General features: G+C 38.7%; 1 protein-coding gene across 1 annotated transcript; it reads left to right on the forward strand.

Moving 5' to 3' along the window:
- The first annotated feature begins 223 nt into the window (after positions 1-223).
- Positions 224-12,897, forward strand: LOC130291341 (myosin-1B-like). The gene is made up of 40 exons (XM_056540009.1): positions 224-253; positions 2,919-3,131; positions 3,212-3,355; positions 3,556-3,712; positions 3,824-3,851; positions 3,950-4,070; positions 4,225-4,317; positions 4,409-4,472; positions 4,555-4,653; positions 4,781-4,884; positions 4,976-5,114; positions 5,211-5,329; positions 5,416-5,565; positions 5,648-5,818; positions 5,905-6,211; positions 6,305-6,375; positions 6,503-6,590; positions 6,693-6,810; positions 7,049-7,172; positions 7,256-7,392; positions 7,477-7,732; positions 7,821-8,063; positions 8,150-8,326; positions 8,436-8,581; positions 8,665-8,755; positions 8,840-9,229; positions 9,309-9,435; positions 9,645-9,763; positions 9,856-10,052; positions 10,148-10,331; positions 10,421-10,586; positions 10,689-10,813; positions 10,927-11,235; positions 11,415-11,618; positions 11,707-11,832; positions 11,918-12,088; positions 12,174-12,278; positions 12,361-12,456; positions 12,552-12,686; positions 12,766-12,897. Exons 2-40 carry the CDS (start codon positions 2,931-2,933, stop codon positions 12,781-12,783), a joined length of 5,820 nt encoding a protein of 1,939 aa, XP_056395984.1. The 5' UTR covers positions 224-253; positions 2,919-2,930; the 3' UTR covers positions 12,784-12,897.
- Positions 12,898-14,926: the final 2,029 nt, after the last annotated feature.

Genomic DNA, 14,926 nt, shown 5'->3' on the forward strand with positions numbered 1-14,926 from the left:
ATTTTGGACTGTAGTCGATACTTTTTTCAACTACAAGGTAGTGCTAATTATCAAATAGTTGTTTAAAGTTAACTTACCTGTAGGATACAGTATTTTGTTTGTAATTTTATTATTAGTATAATTTTTTCATTTTGTTTTTAATATTTTCCTATAACACAAAATTAACTCATAATCTTTGCTTCTTATTTATTTATTTTTTCTCTAGAGGTGGGGGGCCACCAAAGTTTTTTTTTCCATCATCAGTGAATAAAAGGTGAGTCACTGTGTGTCTCCGTTAGTACATGTTATCTGTTAAAACAATAACAGCCAATAGGAAAATTAAGTATATCCATACAAGCCATTTTGTATCTAGTATAGTAAGGATGGCCATGCACATAAGATGTTGGTTCTATCTATCTATCTCATATCTATCTATTTATGCCAGAAAGTTAAACAGATTAGTAAATTACTTCTGTTTAAAAATCTTCCAGTACTTATCAGCTGCTGTATACTACAGAAGAAGTACTTTTCTTTTTGAACATCCTTTCTGTCTGAACACAGTGCTCTCTGCTGACACCTTTGTCCATGTCAGGAACTGTCCAGAGCAGGATAGGTTTGCTATGGGGATCTGCGCCTACTCTGGACAGTTCCTGACATGGACAGAGGTGTCAGTAGAGAGCACTGTGGTCAGACAGAAAATAAATTCCTGTGGAGCATACAGCAGCTGATAAGTACGGAAAGGATTAAAATGTTTCCATAGAAGCAATTTACAAATCTGTTTAACTTTCTGGAGCCAGTTGATTAAAAAAATTATAATTCCATCGGAGTACCCCTGTGTGATACCTGATGATGTCTATCTGTATAGCAACTCTATATACGCAAATATTACATTAGCAACACTGTATATCAAAGAGAATCTGCAAGGGCCCTGCAGATAGCTCTTATTGTTTTACTTGTATTTTCTATTCTATTTTAGTACAATAAATGCGACTTTTTACCAGTAGATTTGTACAATTGGATACTTAGACTTCACACCTATACAAGAGATCTGACTAGAGAACAGTAACACTTTATATCCGTAATGCTTTTTTTGGGCCAGTCCCTGCAATGTTTATGGGAAAGCCTGGAGAATGTGCAGCTTGCAGCTGTCTTATGTGTAAAGTCAACCTAACACAGCAGCTGTGTAAATTCAATTAATATGGACAGCTCTTTTTTTTTTGAGAATAGATTATATATAGAAAACTTTGCCTGAACGTCTTTGATTCTCTAAAATATACCCAATTGCCTATATGGTACATCAAATTACTGTCTGGGGTAGAGGACTGCAATTGGGTTGGGACCAGATATAAACCTTGAACAGGTCCACATATAAAACTTGCGGGAGCGGGTGTTGTCTTGAGCGGGTGGTCACAAAACATACAACGGGTCCCGCAAAATCCTGCACAGTCACGCAAACCTTTGAAATGGCACAGGAAGCTGATGAAATTGCACAGGGGGAGCTATCCCTAATAGCTGACACAAAATATTTGTGGGAGTGGGTAGGATGATTAAAAACATTCCTTGTGGGATAAGGCAGTAATAGTCAGAAATCTAGACAGAGCAGAATTAAAGGGGTACTCCCCTGGAAAGTTTTTAAATCAACTGGTGCCAGAAAGTTAAACAGATTTGTAAATAACTTCTATTAAAAAATCTTGATCCTTTCTGTCCTTATCAGCTGCTGTATGCTCCACAGGAAGTTCTTTTCTTTTTGAATTTCCTTTCTGTTGGACCACAGTGCTCTGTACTGACACCTCTGCCCATTTTAGGAACTGTCCATAGGAGGAAAGGTTTGCTATGGGGATTTTCAGCAGAGAGCACTGTGGTCAGACAAAAAAGGAAATTCAAAAAGAAAAGCACTATCTGTGGAGCATACAACAGCTGATAAGTACAGGAAGGATTAAGATTTTTTAATAGAAGTAATTTACAAATCTATATAAAGAAATAGACAGTAAGCGCTAATTGGGACTTATATGTCTGTGTGTCTCATACCTAAATTGACATATGTGTATGAGTTGATTGGCGTGCAGTTTGGATTGCTCTCAGATAAGGATTATGGGATGTGCTTTGTAGAACTGTAAAAGTATGTAAAACATATAAATAAATTATTTAGGCTTATCACTGAGTTAATGTATTAATTAACTGACTCTTGTTTAATACCTATGAAAATCAATTAGGTATTAAACAAGAGTCAGTTAATTAATACATTAACTCAGTGATAAGCCTAAATAATTTATTTATATGTTTTACATACTTTTACAGTTCTACAAAGCACATCCCATAATCCTTATCTGAGAGCAATCCAAACTGCACGCCAATCAAGTCATACACATATGTCAATTAAGGAATGAGACACACACATATATAAGTCCCAATTAGCGCTTACTGTCTATTTCTTTATATAAACTTATATTTTTATGTGAAATTCGGGAATCACATTACCAGTATAGCAGCTTGGGCATCAAAATCTACACCATACTTACCTGTTGTAAAGCGCTGTATTATCCTCTTCTATTAATTTACAAATCTGTTTAACTTTCTGGCACCAGTTGATTTTTTTTTAAAAATTATGTTTTCCAGGGGAGTACCCCTTTAAGAAAACAGTCCAGTGCAGGGCTCTAGTCTTGGGAATATTGGCCCTTATTGATAAGACCCGCCAGTATGAATTACAACTGACATGAACCTTCTGTGCTAGGAAATGTCCATTTTATACTCTTAATACACTGAAATGAACTAGGAGTTCTATAACAGACCAAAAATGGAAAATACTAGAAAAAGTCGTATATTTTAAATACCTTGGAGAATAAACTGTAAATATTGATTGATGATTTGCCTTTGCTTTGTAGTATTCTACATAAGTAAATGTAAAATATGTAATAATAAAAATATATGATTCCTTGCAGAAATCAGCAACCATGGGTGACGGTGAAATGTCCGTTTTTGGCGATGCCGCCCAGTTTCTCCGTAAATCAGAGAAGGAGAGACTGGAGGCCCAGAACAAGCCCTTTGATGCCAAGAACACCTGCTTTGTAGATGACCAGAAGGAACTCTACGTGAAAGGTTTAGTCACCGCTCGGGAAGATGGAAAACTCACAGTGAAGACTGATGATGGCAGGGTAAATATTATAATATAGATACTTTACATTGCAGAAGCCACATTTTTGGGGCATCACTGAACATATTGTCTTCTCTCTAGACTGTAACAGTCAAAGAAGGCCAAGTTTACCCTCAAAATCCTCCAAAGTACGACAAAATTGAAGACATGGCCATGATGACTCACCTGAATGAGGCGTCTGTGCTTTATAACCTCAAGGAGCGTTATGCAGCCTGGATGATCTACGTAAGTCTGAAAGGTTCTGAACATTATGGAATTTGAGAATGGCAGACATGCAAAGTCAGTAAAAATTCTACAATACTAATATAAAGGGCTTTCAAATCTAAGGTTTAAAAACAGGACAAGACTTAGATTCATAAGAAACTGTGGGGATTCACATAAAAGATGAGCCAAATAGAAAATATTCTGTATTTAATATATTACAGACCTACTCTGGGCTTTTCTGCGTCACTGTCAATCCCTACAAGTGGCTGCCAGTGTATGACCCAAGAGTTGTTGCCGGCTACAGAGGCAAGAAGCGTATGGAAGCCCCACCACACATCTTCTCCATCTCTGATAACGCCTATCAGTTCATGTTAACAGGTACTCACTTTTCTGTAAAATATTACCATAATAATAAACATAGCTGCACTGGATATATTATTACTTATGTATAAAATCCATGTATAAAACCTGATATGTTCCTTTTGGCAGATCGTGAAAATCAGTCTGTCCTGATTACGTAAGTAATGTCAAATTCATATTTATCAGATATACAATGTCTTAATGTCTCTAAAGGCAGTATATTCCTAATGTATCTGATCTCTTCTTTATCTCCAGTGGTGAATCTGGTGCTGGAAAGACTGTAAACACCAAGCGTGTCATCCAGTATTTTGCAACAATTGCAGCTCTGGGAGGTTCAGGAGACAAGAAGGAACAACAACCCAGCAACCAAATGAAGGTAAAGATTAAACTAAAGCATCTACTCATGTCAGAGTTCTGGTTCCTTGTCAAGGAAAAGACTAACCAGAAATGTAACACTTATGCGACCTGCATTATCCACACTGAAGAGTAAAGAAAAAGAAGCCAAATCAATGTATGTTTACACCCTTTAGGGAACTCTGGAAGATCAAATCATCCAGGCTAACCCTCTGCTGGAAGCCTTCGGTAACGCCAAGACTGTGAGAAATGATAACTCTTCCCGTTTTGTAAGTATTATAAGCACAAATTCACACAAACATTTCATGCAATAGAATAAAATATAAATAAGCTTTAAACTCTGAAATTTGTCCTGTTTAGGGTAAATTCATCAGAATCCACTTTGGAACCTCTGGAAAACTGGCTTCTGCTGATATTGAAACATGTAAGAATTACATTCCTTATGTTTCTTTTACATTTTTTTATTTTAAGACATGCTGAAATGTCTCTCTTTTTGGCACCTATAGATCTGCTGGAAAAATCCAGAGTAACATTCCAGCTTTCAGCTGAAAGAAGCTACCACATCTTCTACCAGATCATGACAAACAAGAGACCAGAGGTTGTTGGTAAGTGTGGTTTTTGCACATTGGATATATCACAGTACAACACATAGACCAAAGATGTTTGAAGAGAATTCTTAGAACAAGCACTGTGTCTTGGTCACTAATCTGCTTATGTTCTTGCTGGATTTAGAGATGCTCCTTATCACCACCAACCCATATGACTACCCTTGGATCAGCCAGGGTGAAATCGTTGTGAAGAGCATTGATGATGTAGAGGAATTCATGGCCACAGATGTGAGTGTGTGGTACTTAAACGAACATGTTATTGCTGACATCTGATAACTGTTAGCGACTGACATTCTCATAATGTATTATTTTCTAATAGACTGCTATCGACATCCTGGGATTCAGTCCAGATGAGAAGAATGGCATCTACAAAATGACTGGTGCTGTTATGCATAATGGTAACATGAAATTCAAGCAGAAGCAGAGAGAGGAACAGGCTGAGCCAGATGGCACTGAAGGTAAGCTTTTGTTTTCATAATGTAATAGGATAACTATGAAATTTTCTTTTCTATCATCCACTTACAATAACATTGTGCCATCTATTTTAAATGCAGTTGCTGACAAAGTTGCTTACTTGATGGGCTTGAACTCTGCTGACTTGCTAAAGGCTTTGTGCTACCCAAGAGTAAAAGTCGGTAATGAATTTGTCACCAAGGGACAGACAGTACCACAGGTACATTAAGGAGAAACAATGTAAGAAGGATTTAGAACAGTTTATTAAACCAGTTGGCATGACCACTGTTGTAATTTCCAATTCAGGTGTACAACTCCGTTGGTGCCCTCAGTAAGTCTGTTTTTGAGAAATTGTTCTTGTGGATGGTCGTTCGTATCAACCAACAGCTGGACACCAAGCAGGCCAGACAATTCTTTATTGGTGTACTGGATATTGCTGGATTTGAAATCTTTGATGTAAGCATCAACCTACTTTCCCCTTGTCACTTTTCTAAGCCAGCCATACTGCAGTGTTTCATGTGAGTTTTCTCAATTACAGTACAACAGCTTGGAACAGCTTTGCATCAACTTCACCAATGAGAAGCTGCAGCAGTTCTTCAACCACCACATGTTCGTCCTGGAACAGGAAGAATACAAGAAGGAAGGTATTGACTGGGAGTTCATTGACTTTGGTATGGACTTGGCTGCCTGCATTGAGCTCATTGAAAAGGTAAGCTCTCAAACAATTTCGTTAAGTCTATGTTAAATCTCTCCATGTCACTAAGGATCTCAATAATATTTGCTGTGTGCCTCCAGCCCATGGGCATTTTCTCCATCCTTGAAGAGGAGTGCATGTTCCCCAAAGCCACTGACACATCCTTCAAGAACAAGCTTTATGAACAGCATCTTGGCAAGTGCAAGAACTTTGAGAAGCCCAAGCCTGGCAAAGGAAAGGCTGAAGCTCATTTCTCTCTGGTGCATTATGCTGGTACTGTGGATTACAACATCAGTGGCTGGCTCGATAAGAATAAGGATCCACTGAACGAATCTGTCATCCAACTCTACCAGAAGTCTTCTGTCAAACTGCTGGCTTTCTTGTATGCCGCCAACGCTCAAGCTGAGGGTAAGGGGTTCATTACTGTGCCCTTTATTGAGAAAATATAGTAAGCATTAAGAAGGATGGTCCTCCTTAACATATTTCTTTACTATTATTTAGCTGATGCTGCTGGCAAAAGTGGAAAGAAGAAGAAGGGAGGCTCTTTCCAGACCGTGTCTGCTCTCTTCAGAGTAAGTACTAATTTTTCTAAGTATTAAATGTTTTTGTAATTCCATGAGCCTATGATTTACTGTAAAATTGGCTCTTCATTAGGGTTCCCAATTTAGTGAACTATATATTATTTTATGTTTCCTTCAGGAAAACTTGAACAAACTGATGACCAACTTGAGAAGCACCCATCCTCACTTTGTGCGTTGTCTGATCCCTAATGAGACCAAGACTCCAGGTATTGATTCATAGATTTCTATTCAGTTATTTAAACAGAGAACATTAAAAGTAAGTGTCATTGTTTGTCACTCATACAATAAAATGCATTGTCTACTTTCAGGTATCATGGATAACCACTTGATCATCCACCAGTTGAGATGTAACGGTGTATTGGAAGGTATCAGAATTTGCAGAAAGGGATTTCCAAGCAGAATCCTCTATGCTGACTTTAAGCAACGGTAATTTAATTTTCTTATGCCAAAAATAAAAAAAACTTTATACACATTATTTTAACCACCTCCACAATTTCATTTATCTTCTGGTATAGCTCTTTAGTAATAAGATCACACAAGAAACAATACACATAAGCATTAAATATTTCACTTACAAATAATATATCATATATTGCAAACTAAAACTACTCAAACAATTACAAAAATTTCTAATGACCTGTTTTTTTCACTATTTTGTTTCTAGTTACAAGGTACTGAATGCCAGTGCTATTCCTGAAGGGCAGTTTATTGACAGCAAGAAGGCAGCTGAGAAACTCTTGGGCTCAATTGATGTTGATCACACACAATACAAATTCGGACACACTAAGGTATGTTGTTAGGAGCTTTTAAAAATCATGTTAATTTTAGCTTTTGTACAACTTTGATCTAAAGTGATTTTGTATGCCTGAAGGTATTCTTTAAAGCTGGTCTTCTGGGTACCCTGGAAGAAATGAGAGATGAAAAGTTGGCACAATTGATCACTCGCACTCAGGCTCTTTGCAGAGCTTACTTGATGAGAGTTGAGTTCAAGAAGATGATGGAGAGAAGGTATTTTTCTTTTCAACAATATTGTTGAATAATAATATAAGTGTGGTATTTTATATATACAAATTTTAATATTTCTTTACACAGAGAGGCCTTATATGTCATCCAGTACAATGTCAGATCTTTCATGAATGTCAAACACTGGCCATGGATGAAGCTGTACTTCAAGATCAAGCCCCTTCTGCAGAGTGCCGAGACAGAAAAAGAGATGGCAAACATGAAGGAGGAGTTTGAGAAGACAAAAGAAGCTTTGGCTCAGTCAGAAACCAAGAGGAAGCAGCTAGAAGAAAAAATGAATGCCCTTGTCCAAGAAAAGAATGACTTGCTTCTCCATGTCCAATCAGTAAATACATTTTTATTACATTAACATTTCCTTCTTTCAGTTCACTACAAATTATATACCAGACTTATATGAATTTTAATTTCTGTAGGAATCTGAAACTCTGGCTGATTCTGAGGAAAGGTGTGAAGGCCTCATCAAGAATAAGATCCAGTTGGAATCAAAGTTGAAGGAACTGAATGAAAGACTTGAAGATGAAGAAGAGAGCAATGCTGAGCTGACTGCCAAAAAGAGGAAATTAGAGGATGAATGCTCTGAGTTGAAGAAGGACATTGATGACTTGGAACTTACCCTGGCTAAGGTTGAAAAGGAAAAGCATGCCACAGAGAACAAGGTACAGTTAACAATGAGAACACAGTTGCTTACTTGCTTTCTAATATACCCTACAACATGTTTTAAGCTCACATTCATTTATTATAGGTTAAAAACCTCACTGAAGAACTGGCAACCCTTGATGAAAATATCTCCAAAATCACCAAAGAGAAGAAGGCTCTCCAAGAAGCCCACCAGCAAACTCTTGATGACCTTCAGGCTGAGGAAGACAAAGTCAGCTCTTTGACAAAAGCCAAGACAAAGCTGGAACAGCAAGTAGACGATGTACGTAGTTATCAAATATTTCATTGAATCAAACCACAGTTAAAATTAATTTATTTTATAGAGATAAATTATAGATATCTTATATCTTATTTTGTCATTGTAATTGTAGCTGGAAGGTTCTCTTGAACAAGAAAAGAAACTCCGTCTTGACCTTGAGAGAGCCAAGAGGAAGCTTGAAGGTGACCTCAAACTGTCTCAGGAAACAGTCATAGATCTTGAAAATGATAAACAGCAAGCTGAGGAAAAACTTAAAAAGTGTGTATTTATTGTTCTTATTTTTATACAAAAATCTTCATATAAAACTGATATTTATAATGCACCATGTTGTTACCTCATAGGAAAGACTTTGAAGTTAGCCAGCTGCAAGGAAAGATAGAGGATGAGCAATCCCTCGGATCACAGCTGCAGAAGAAGATCAAGGAACTGCAGGTAAAGCCCCAGATGACAAGATCATTACATAATATCATAAATCATGGATTATAGTACATGTTATCACCAAATGCTACTTTCTAGGCTCGTATTGAAGAACTTGAGGAAGAAATTGAAGCTGAACGTGCTGCTCGCGCCAAGGTTGAAAAGCAGAGAGCTGATCTTTCTAGAGAACTGGAAGAGATTAGTGAAAGGCTTGAAGAAGCTGGAGGTGCAACATCCGCCCAGGTTGAGTTGAATAAGAAGCGTGAAGCTGAGTTCCAGAAAGTAAGACGTGATCTGGAAGAAGCCACCCTTCAGCATGAAGCTACAGCTGCTGCCTTGCGCAAGAAGCATGCCGACAGTGTTGCTGAACTTGGTGAACAGATTGATAACCTGCAGCGCGTGAAGCAGAAACTGGAGAAAGAGAAGAGTGAACTGAAGATGGAAGTTGATGATCTTGCCAGCAATCTGGAGAGTGTCTCTAAATCTAAGGTAATGCCATTTCTAAAATGTATTGTATGATTCTCTTTAAGTTGAGATAACAACTCATTAAAAAAAATTGTGTTTGTAGGCCAACCTTGAAAAGATCAACCGTGTAGTTGAGGACCAACTTAGTGAAGTGAAGGCTAAGGAAGATGAGCACCAACGTGTGATCAATGACCTCTCAGCTCAAAGAGCTCGTTTCCAGACAGAGAATGGTATATTTGTTGTTTTAATTAAAGGAATTCTAATTTTTGGTTACAAATCAATATAATGCTAATAGGAATATTCATATTCTGTATCAATTACCAAAAGAACAAGTCTAAAAATAAAAATACCTGTGAGGTCCATATTTAAATTCAACACAAAGGCAGGACATAATATGATAAAAGAGATTATACAGCTGTATTTTTTTTGCTTATGTTAGGTGAACAGTCCCGTCAACTTGAAGAGAAGGAAGCTCTGATTTCTCAGCTCACCAGAGGAAAGCAAGGATTCACCCAGCAGGTGGAGGAACTGAAGAGACAACTTGAGGAGGAAGTAAAGGTATTTAGATAACACTATTCAAACAAGCATATTTAGTAAACAGTGACTTTTTTAAAGTTTTAACAAGCAAAATACCTGTATATATATTTTAGGCTAAAAATGCCCTTGCCCATGCACTTCAATCTGCCCGTCATGACAATGACTTGCTCCGTGAGCAATATGAAGAGGAACAAGAAGCCAAGGCTGAACTTCAGCGCACTTTGTCCAAAGCTAATGGTGAAGTTGCCCAGTGGAGGACCAAATATGAAACTGATGCCATTCAACGCACAGAGGAGCTGGAGGAGGCCAAGTAGGTTCAAAGACCATCATTCTTACAGACATATATTCAGAATACATTTTTTAAAATACACATACAGAAATGTATTTGATATATTTTATTTACAGGAAGAAGCTGGCTCAACGCCTACAGGATGCAGAGGAACAGGTGGAGGCTGTGAACTCCAAGTGTGCCTCCTTGGAAAAGACCAAGCAAAGGCTGCAGGCTGAAGTTGAGGACCTTATGGCTGATGTAGAAAGAGCAAACAGTGCAGCATCTTCTCTTGACAAGAAACAGAGAAACTTTGATAAGGTAGGTTTTTCAGTCAACCACTTTGATAATGTTAGAACTCAGCTAATGTCTAGGCAGACATATTGTATTTTATGGCATCATTTTTTAAGGTCCTAGTTGAATGGAAACAGAAGTATGAAGAGGGACAGGCTGAGCTTGAGGCCGCTCAGAAGGAAGCCCGCAGTGTGAGCACTGAAATCTTCAAGCTGAAGAATGCTTATGAGGAGTCCCTGGAACAAGTTGAGACTCTGAAACGTGAAAACAAGAACTTGCAACGTATGTTTATTTCTCCATTTTGGTTGACCTAGAATCAGAATTGACACTGTTTGACACATCGATATTTTGTAATGTTCACATTCATTTCTTCTCATTTTTTAGAGGAGATCTCAGATCTGACTGAACAGATTGGTGAGAGTGGAAAATCTATCAATGAGTTAGAGAAGGCCAAGAAACAGGTTGAGCAGGAGAAGGGTGATCTGCAGGCTGCTCTGGAGGAAGCTGAGGTATGTTGCTACAACTTAAACTTATTTAAAAAACTAAAACATGTGAAGATATATTATGTATATATAATGTATCACTGACATTTATTTACTTTAATATTTCTTAATTTACAAAGGGATCACTGGAACATGAAGAAGCCAAGATCCTTCGTGTCCAGCTTGAGCTTAACCAAATTAAATCAGAAGTAGACAGGAAGATTGCAGAGAAAGATGAGGAAATTGAGCAGCTGAAGAGAAATAGCCAGAGGTCAATTGACACCATTCAGAGCACACTTGACTCTGAAATCAGAAGCAGAAATGATGCTCTGAGACTGAAGAAGAAGATGGAAGGAGACTTGAATGAACTTGAAATCCAACTCAGCCATGCCAACCGCCAGGCTGCAGAGGCACAGAAACAACTCAGAAATGTGCAAGTACAACTGAAGGTATGTCAAACACTTTCCCCTATACTAGGTCTCTACCTGATTATGTGTTATGTATAATTCCATCTTCAGTATGTGTAATTAACTGCCCTAACAGGTTAACAATTATACTGTTAATTTCTTGTCTTTGAAATAACATAGTAATTACATAGTTACATTTTTGTTTTTTACTTTGCATACAGGATGCTCAATTGCAATTGGACGACGCCCTGAGAGGACAGGAAGATCTGAAGGAACAGGTTGCCGTCATTGAACGTAGAAACGGTCTACAGCAGGCTGAAATTGAGGAGTACAGGTCTGCTTTGGAACAAACTGAGAGATCTCGCAAGATTGCAGAACAAGAACTCTTGGATTCCAGTGAACGTCTTCAACTTCTGCACTCTCAGGTAAGGTCTCCAGCTCAGCTGTAAGAACAGACAAAAAAAACAATTATATTAACCATGTGTAATATTAAAATGATATTTTCTTGACTAGAACACCAGCCTGATCAACACCAAGAAGAAGTTTGAAAGTGACCTTGCTCAGCTCCAGAATGAAGTTGAGGAAACAGTTCAGGAGGCACGAAATGCTGAAGAGAAAGCAAAGAAGGCCATCACAGATGTAAGTTTGCTACTATTATTCATCTTTTTTTTTTATTTTTGTTTTAACTTAATTCCAAACTCATTGCTGCTTCATTATTTTTAAGGCTGCTCTTATGGCAGAAGAGCTGAAGAAGGAGCAGGACACTAGCGCTCATTTAGAAAGAATGAAAAAGAACCTTGAACAGACAGTGAAGGACCTGCAGCACCGTCTGGATGAAGCTGAACAGCTGGCACTGAAGGGAGGCAAGAAGCAGCTCCAGAAACTGGAAGCTAGAGTAAGTATTTTTGTACGTCTTGAGGAAAATGCTTCAAGAACTATGAACAGCAAAATTTAACTTTTTCTGCTATTGTTATCCACAGGTCCGTGAGCTGGAAAATGAGCTGGACAATGAACAGAAACGTGGAGTTGAAGCAATCAAAGGTGTTCGTAAATATGAGAGGAGAGTGAAGGAACTGACCTACCAGGTAAAAATACATTTCTTACAAATGGTGTTAATTTAGAAAGATGAATTGTTGAAATATTAATATTCTTTTTGTCTCATTGCAGACTGAGGAAGACAGGAAGAACACCCTCAGACTTCAGGATCTGGTCGATAAACTGCAACTGAAAGTCAAGGCCTACAAGAGGCAGGCTGAGGAATCTGTAAGTCAAATATATTTTTAGTAAAAAAAAGATTTTATGTTTAAAAAAATAAAAAAGGTATTTAATCACTGATTATTGTGTGCTACTATTTCCAGGAGGAACAAGCCAATGCTCACCTGGGCCGCTTCAGGAAGGTTCAGCATGAGCTTGAAGAGGCTGAGGAGAGAGCCGACATTGCTGAGTCCCAAGTGAACAAACTGAGGGCTAAGAGCCGTGACATTGGTGGAAAGGTAACAATCTATTACCCTATATGATATATGTGTTATTTTTATGAACTATATGTACTTAGCTTCTTTTCTTTACTTGCAGAAGGAAAGTCAAGAGTAAACAGGATAAATGACTGAAGATTGAGGAAATTTTAAGGGGAATTATCAGTCTTGTCACACACCCCCACCTTTCTTAATTTATTTCCTAAATAAACTTCACATTTGAGCTTTCCAATACTGTGTCATGTTGTATCATAAGATATTGGTGTTTTAAATCTTGCATTTACTGATTTAATTGCCAAAATACAGTATTTAAGGATATTAAAGGGGTTATCCAGGAAAAAACTTTTATATATATATATCAACTGGCTCCAGAAAGTTTAACAGATTTGTAAATTACTTCTATTAAGAAATCTCAATCCTTTCAGTACTTATGAGCTTCTGAATTTAAGGTTGTTCTTTTCTGTCTAAGTGCTCTCTGATGACACGTGTCTCGAGAACCGCCCAGTTTAGAAGCAAATCCCCATAGCAAACCTCTTCTAAACTGGGCGGTTCCCGAGACACGAGTCATCAGAGAGCACTTAGACAGAAAAGAACAACCTTAACTTCAGAAGCTCATAAGTACTGAAAGGATTAAGATTTTTTAATAGAAGTAATTTACAAATCTGTTTAACTTTCTGGAGCAATCTCGAGTCATGGTTGGGAGATGAATGAATTCCAGTCCATCACATTGGATTAGGTTTAAAACTGGTTGCAATCACATGTATTCTTCACACATGGCAAAGCAGTTTACAGTTTAGTATAGACAATTAAAAAATAAAGCCTCATGCAGCATCTCTAACCCTAGATGACAAAAAAACCTGTTCATACCATCAATATGATCCTGGTTTCAGCTGACCTTGGCACAACCTGTCTGTCTGTCTCCAGTCTGGGAGCCCTACCTGAGAGATCTCCCAGGTGGTTCCTTAATAAACATAATCAGCTTAAGAGACAAATGGAGTGGAGGTCCACCTTTTCTCAAACAAAAAAGCCTAAAGGTGCCCATTTACTTCAGAGGGTTTGGCCGACTGTCTAAAGTGTATGGCAGCCTTCCATAATAGTGCCTGGGCTCTAGGGCCTGATGATCATAGGAGGAGCTATAAATATAGGTTAAGCTAGCAATGAAGGTAGAAATGGGTGTGGGGTTATTGTTATGTTTGTGGGAGTATTCATGGAAACAAAGGGCTTGGTTATGTAAATACAGACAGTTGCAAAGTGTTGCATGATTTCTATGCTGTGTGTTCAGGCCAGTCTAGCTCTTAATGAAAGGAAAATATACTTGAGGCCAGTTCTGCTTATTTGGCAGCCAGAAGGATCCTGGGTGCCATTGGTTGTTACTGGATTACCATGTATGTCCCAAAGCTGGGACTTGATTTATCAATCATTTCTTGTACATCTACAGTATTGTTCACCCCTGAGGATTCCACTTTACATGACTGAAACATGTTGGACTGTGGTTTATTGAGGGTGTGTAGCCAATAGGGAATTCTAGGGTAAGATCAAAGGGTAGATTTGTGCAGGGGTTGCCATTTTTTGGGCGAGTGCTCGACAGTCCCTGAGGGAGTAGGAGTAGCCTCACTACAAGATACACAGTAGGGGGTACTAGGGCTTGGTTGCCCCAACTATCTTGTGTTTATTTCTGGTAATTGGGAAACAATACTGCAGCCATAGACACTTATCCCTTATCACTTGTCTGATCGCATGGGCGAACGCTGGACCCCCTGCAAATTCCTGTACGGGGTGCTGGCCCAGCCGCGGTCCTCCTGTGCAGGAAGCGTGTCGGCCGCAGCATGACGCCACGGCTGACACGCCCCCTCCATGAATCTCTATGAGAGAGGTGGAGATGCAGCATTCTTGCATACCCACCTTTCCCATAGAGCTGTATGAAGGAGGCGTGTCGTTGACTTCAGTAAGGTCGATGGCATGCGCATTAGCCGCACAGCGCCACGGTAATGCTGGTTCCCCATAAGGGAGATTGCGGGGGGTCCTAGTGGTCGGACCCACCGCGATCAGACTTTCCTGCAGCGCTGATGTCTATCATTAACACTTCAGATGCCGTGATCAATATTGATCACAGCATCTTCGACCATGCGGCAGTTCGACACAACAGCGGGGATCAGATCAGCTAAGATGGGGAATGGAGGTCTCCTTACTTACCTCCTGCCGTCATCATGGAGTCTTCTTCTGTGGTCTGCCTTCATGCAGACCAGAAAAGTAGATTGCAG

Source organism: Hyla sarda, chromosome 9 (genome assembly GCF_029499605.1).
Source record: "Hyla sarda isolate aHylSar1 chromosome 9, aHylSar1.hap1, whole genome shotgun sequence".
Taxonomy (NCBI): domain Eukaryota; kingdom Metazoa; phylum Chordata; class Amphibia; order Anura; family Hylidae; genus Hyla; species Hyla sarda.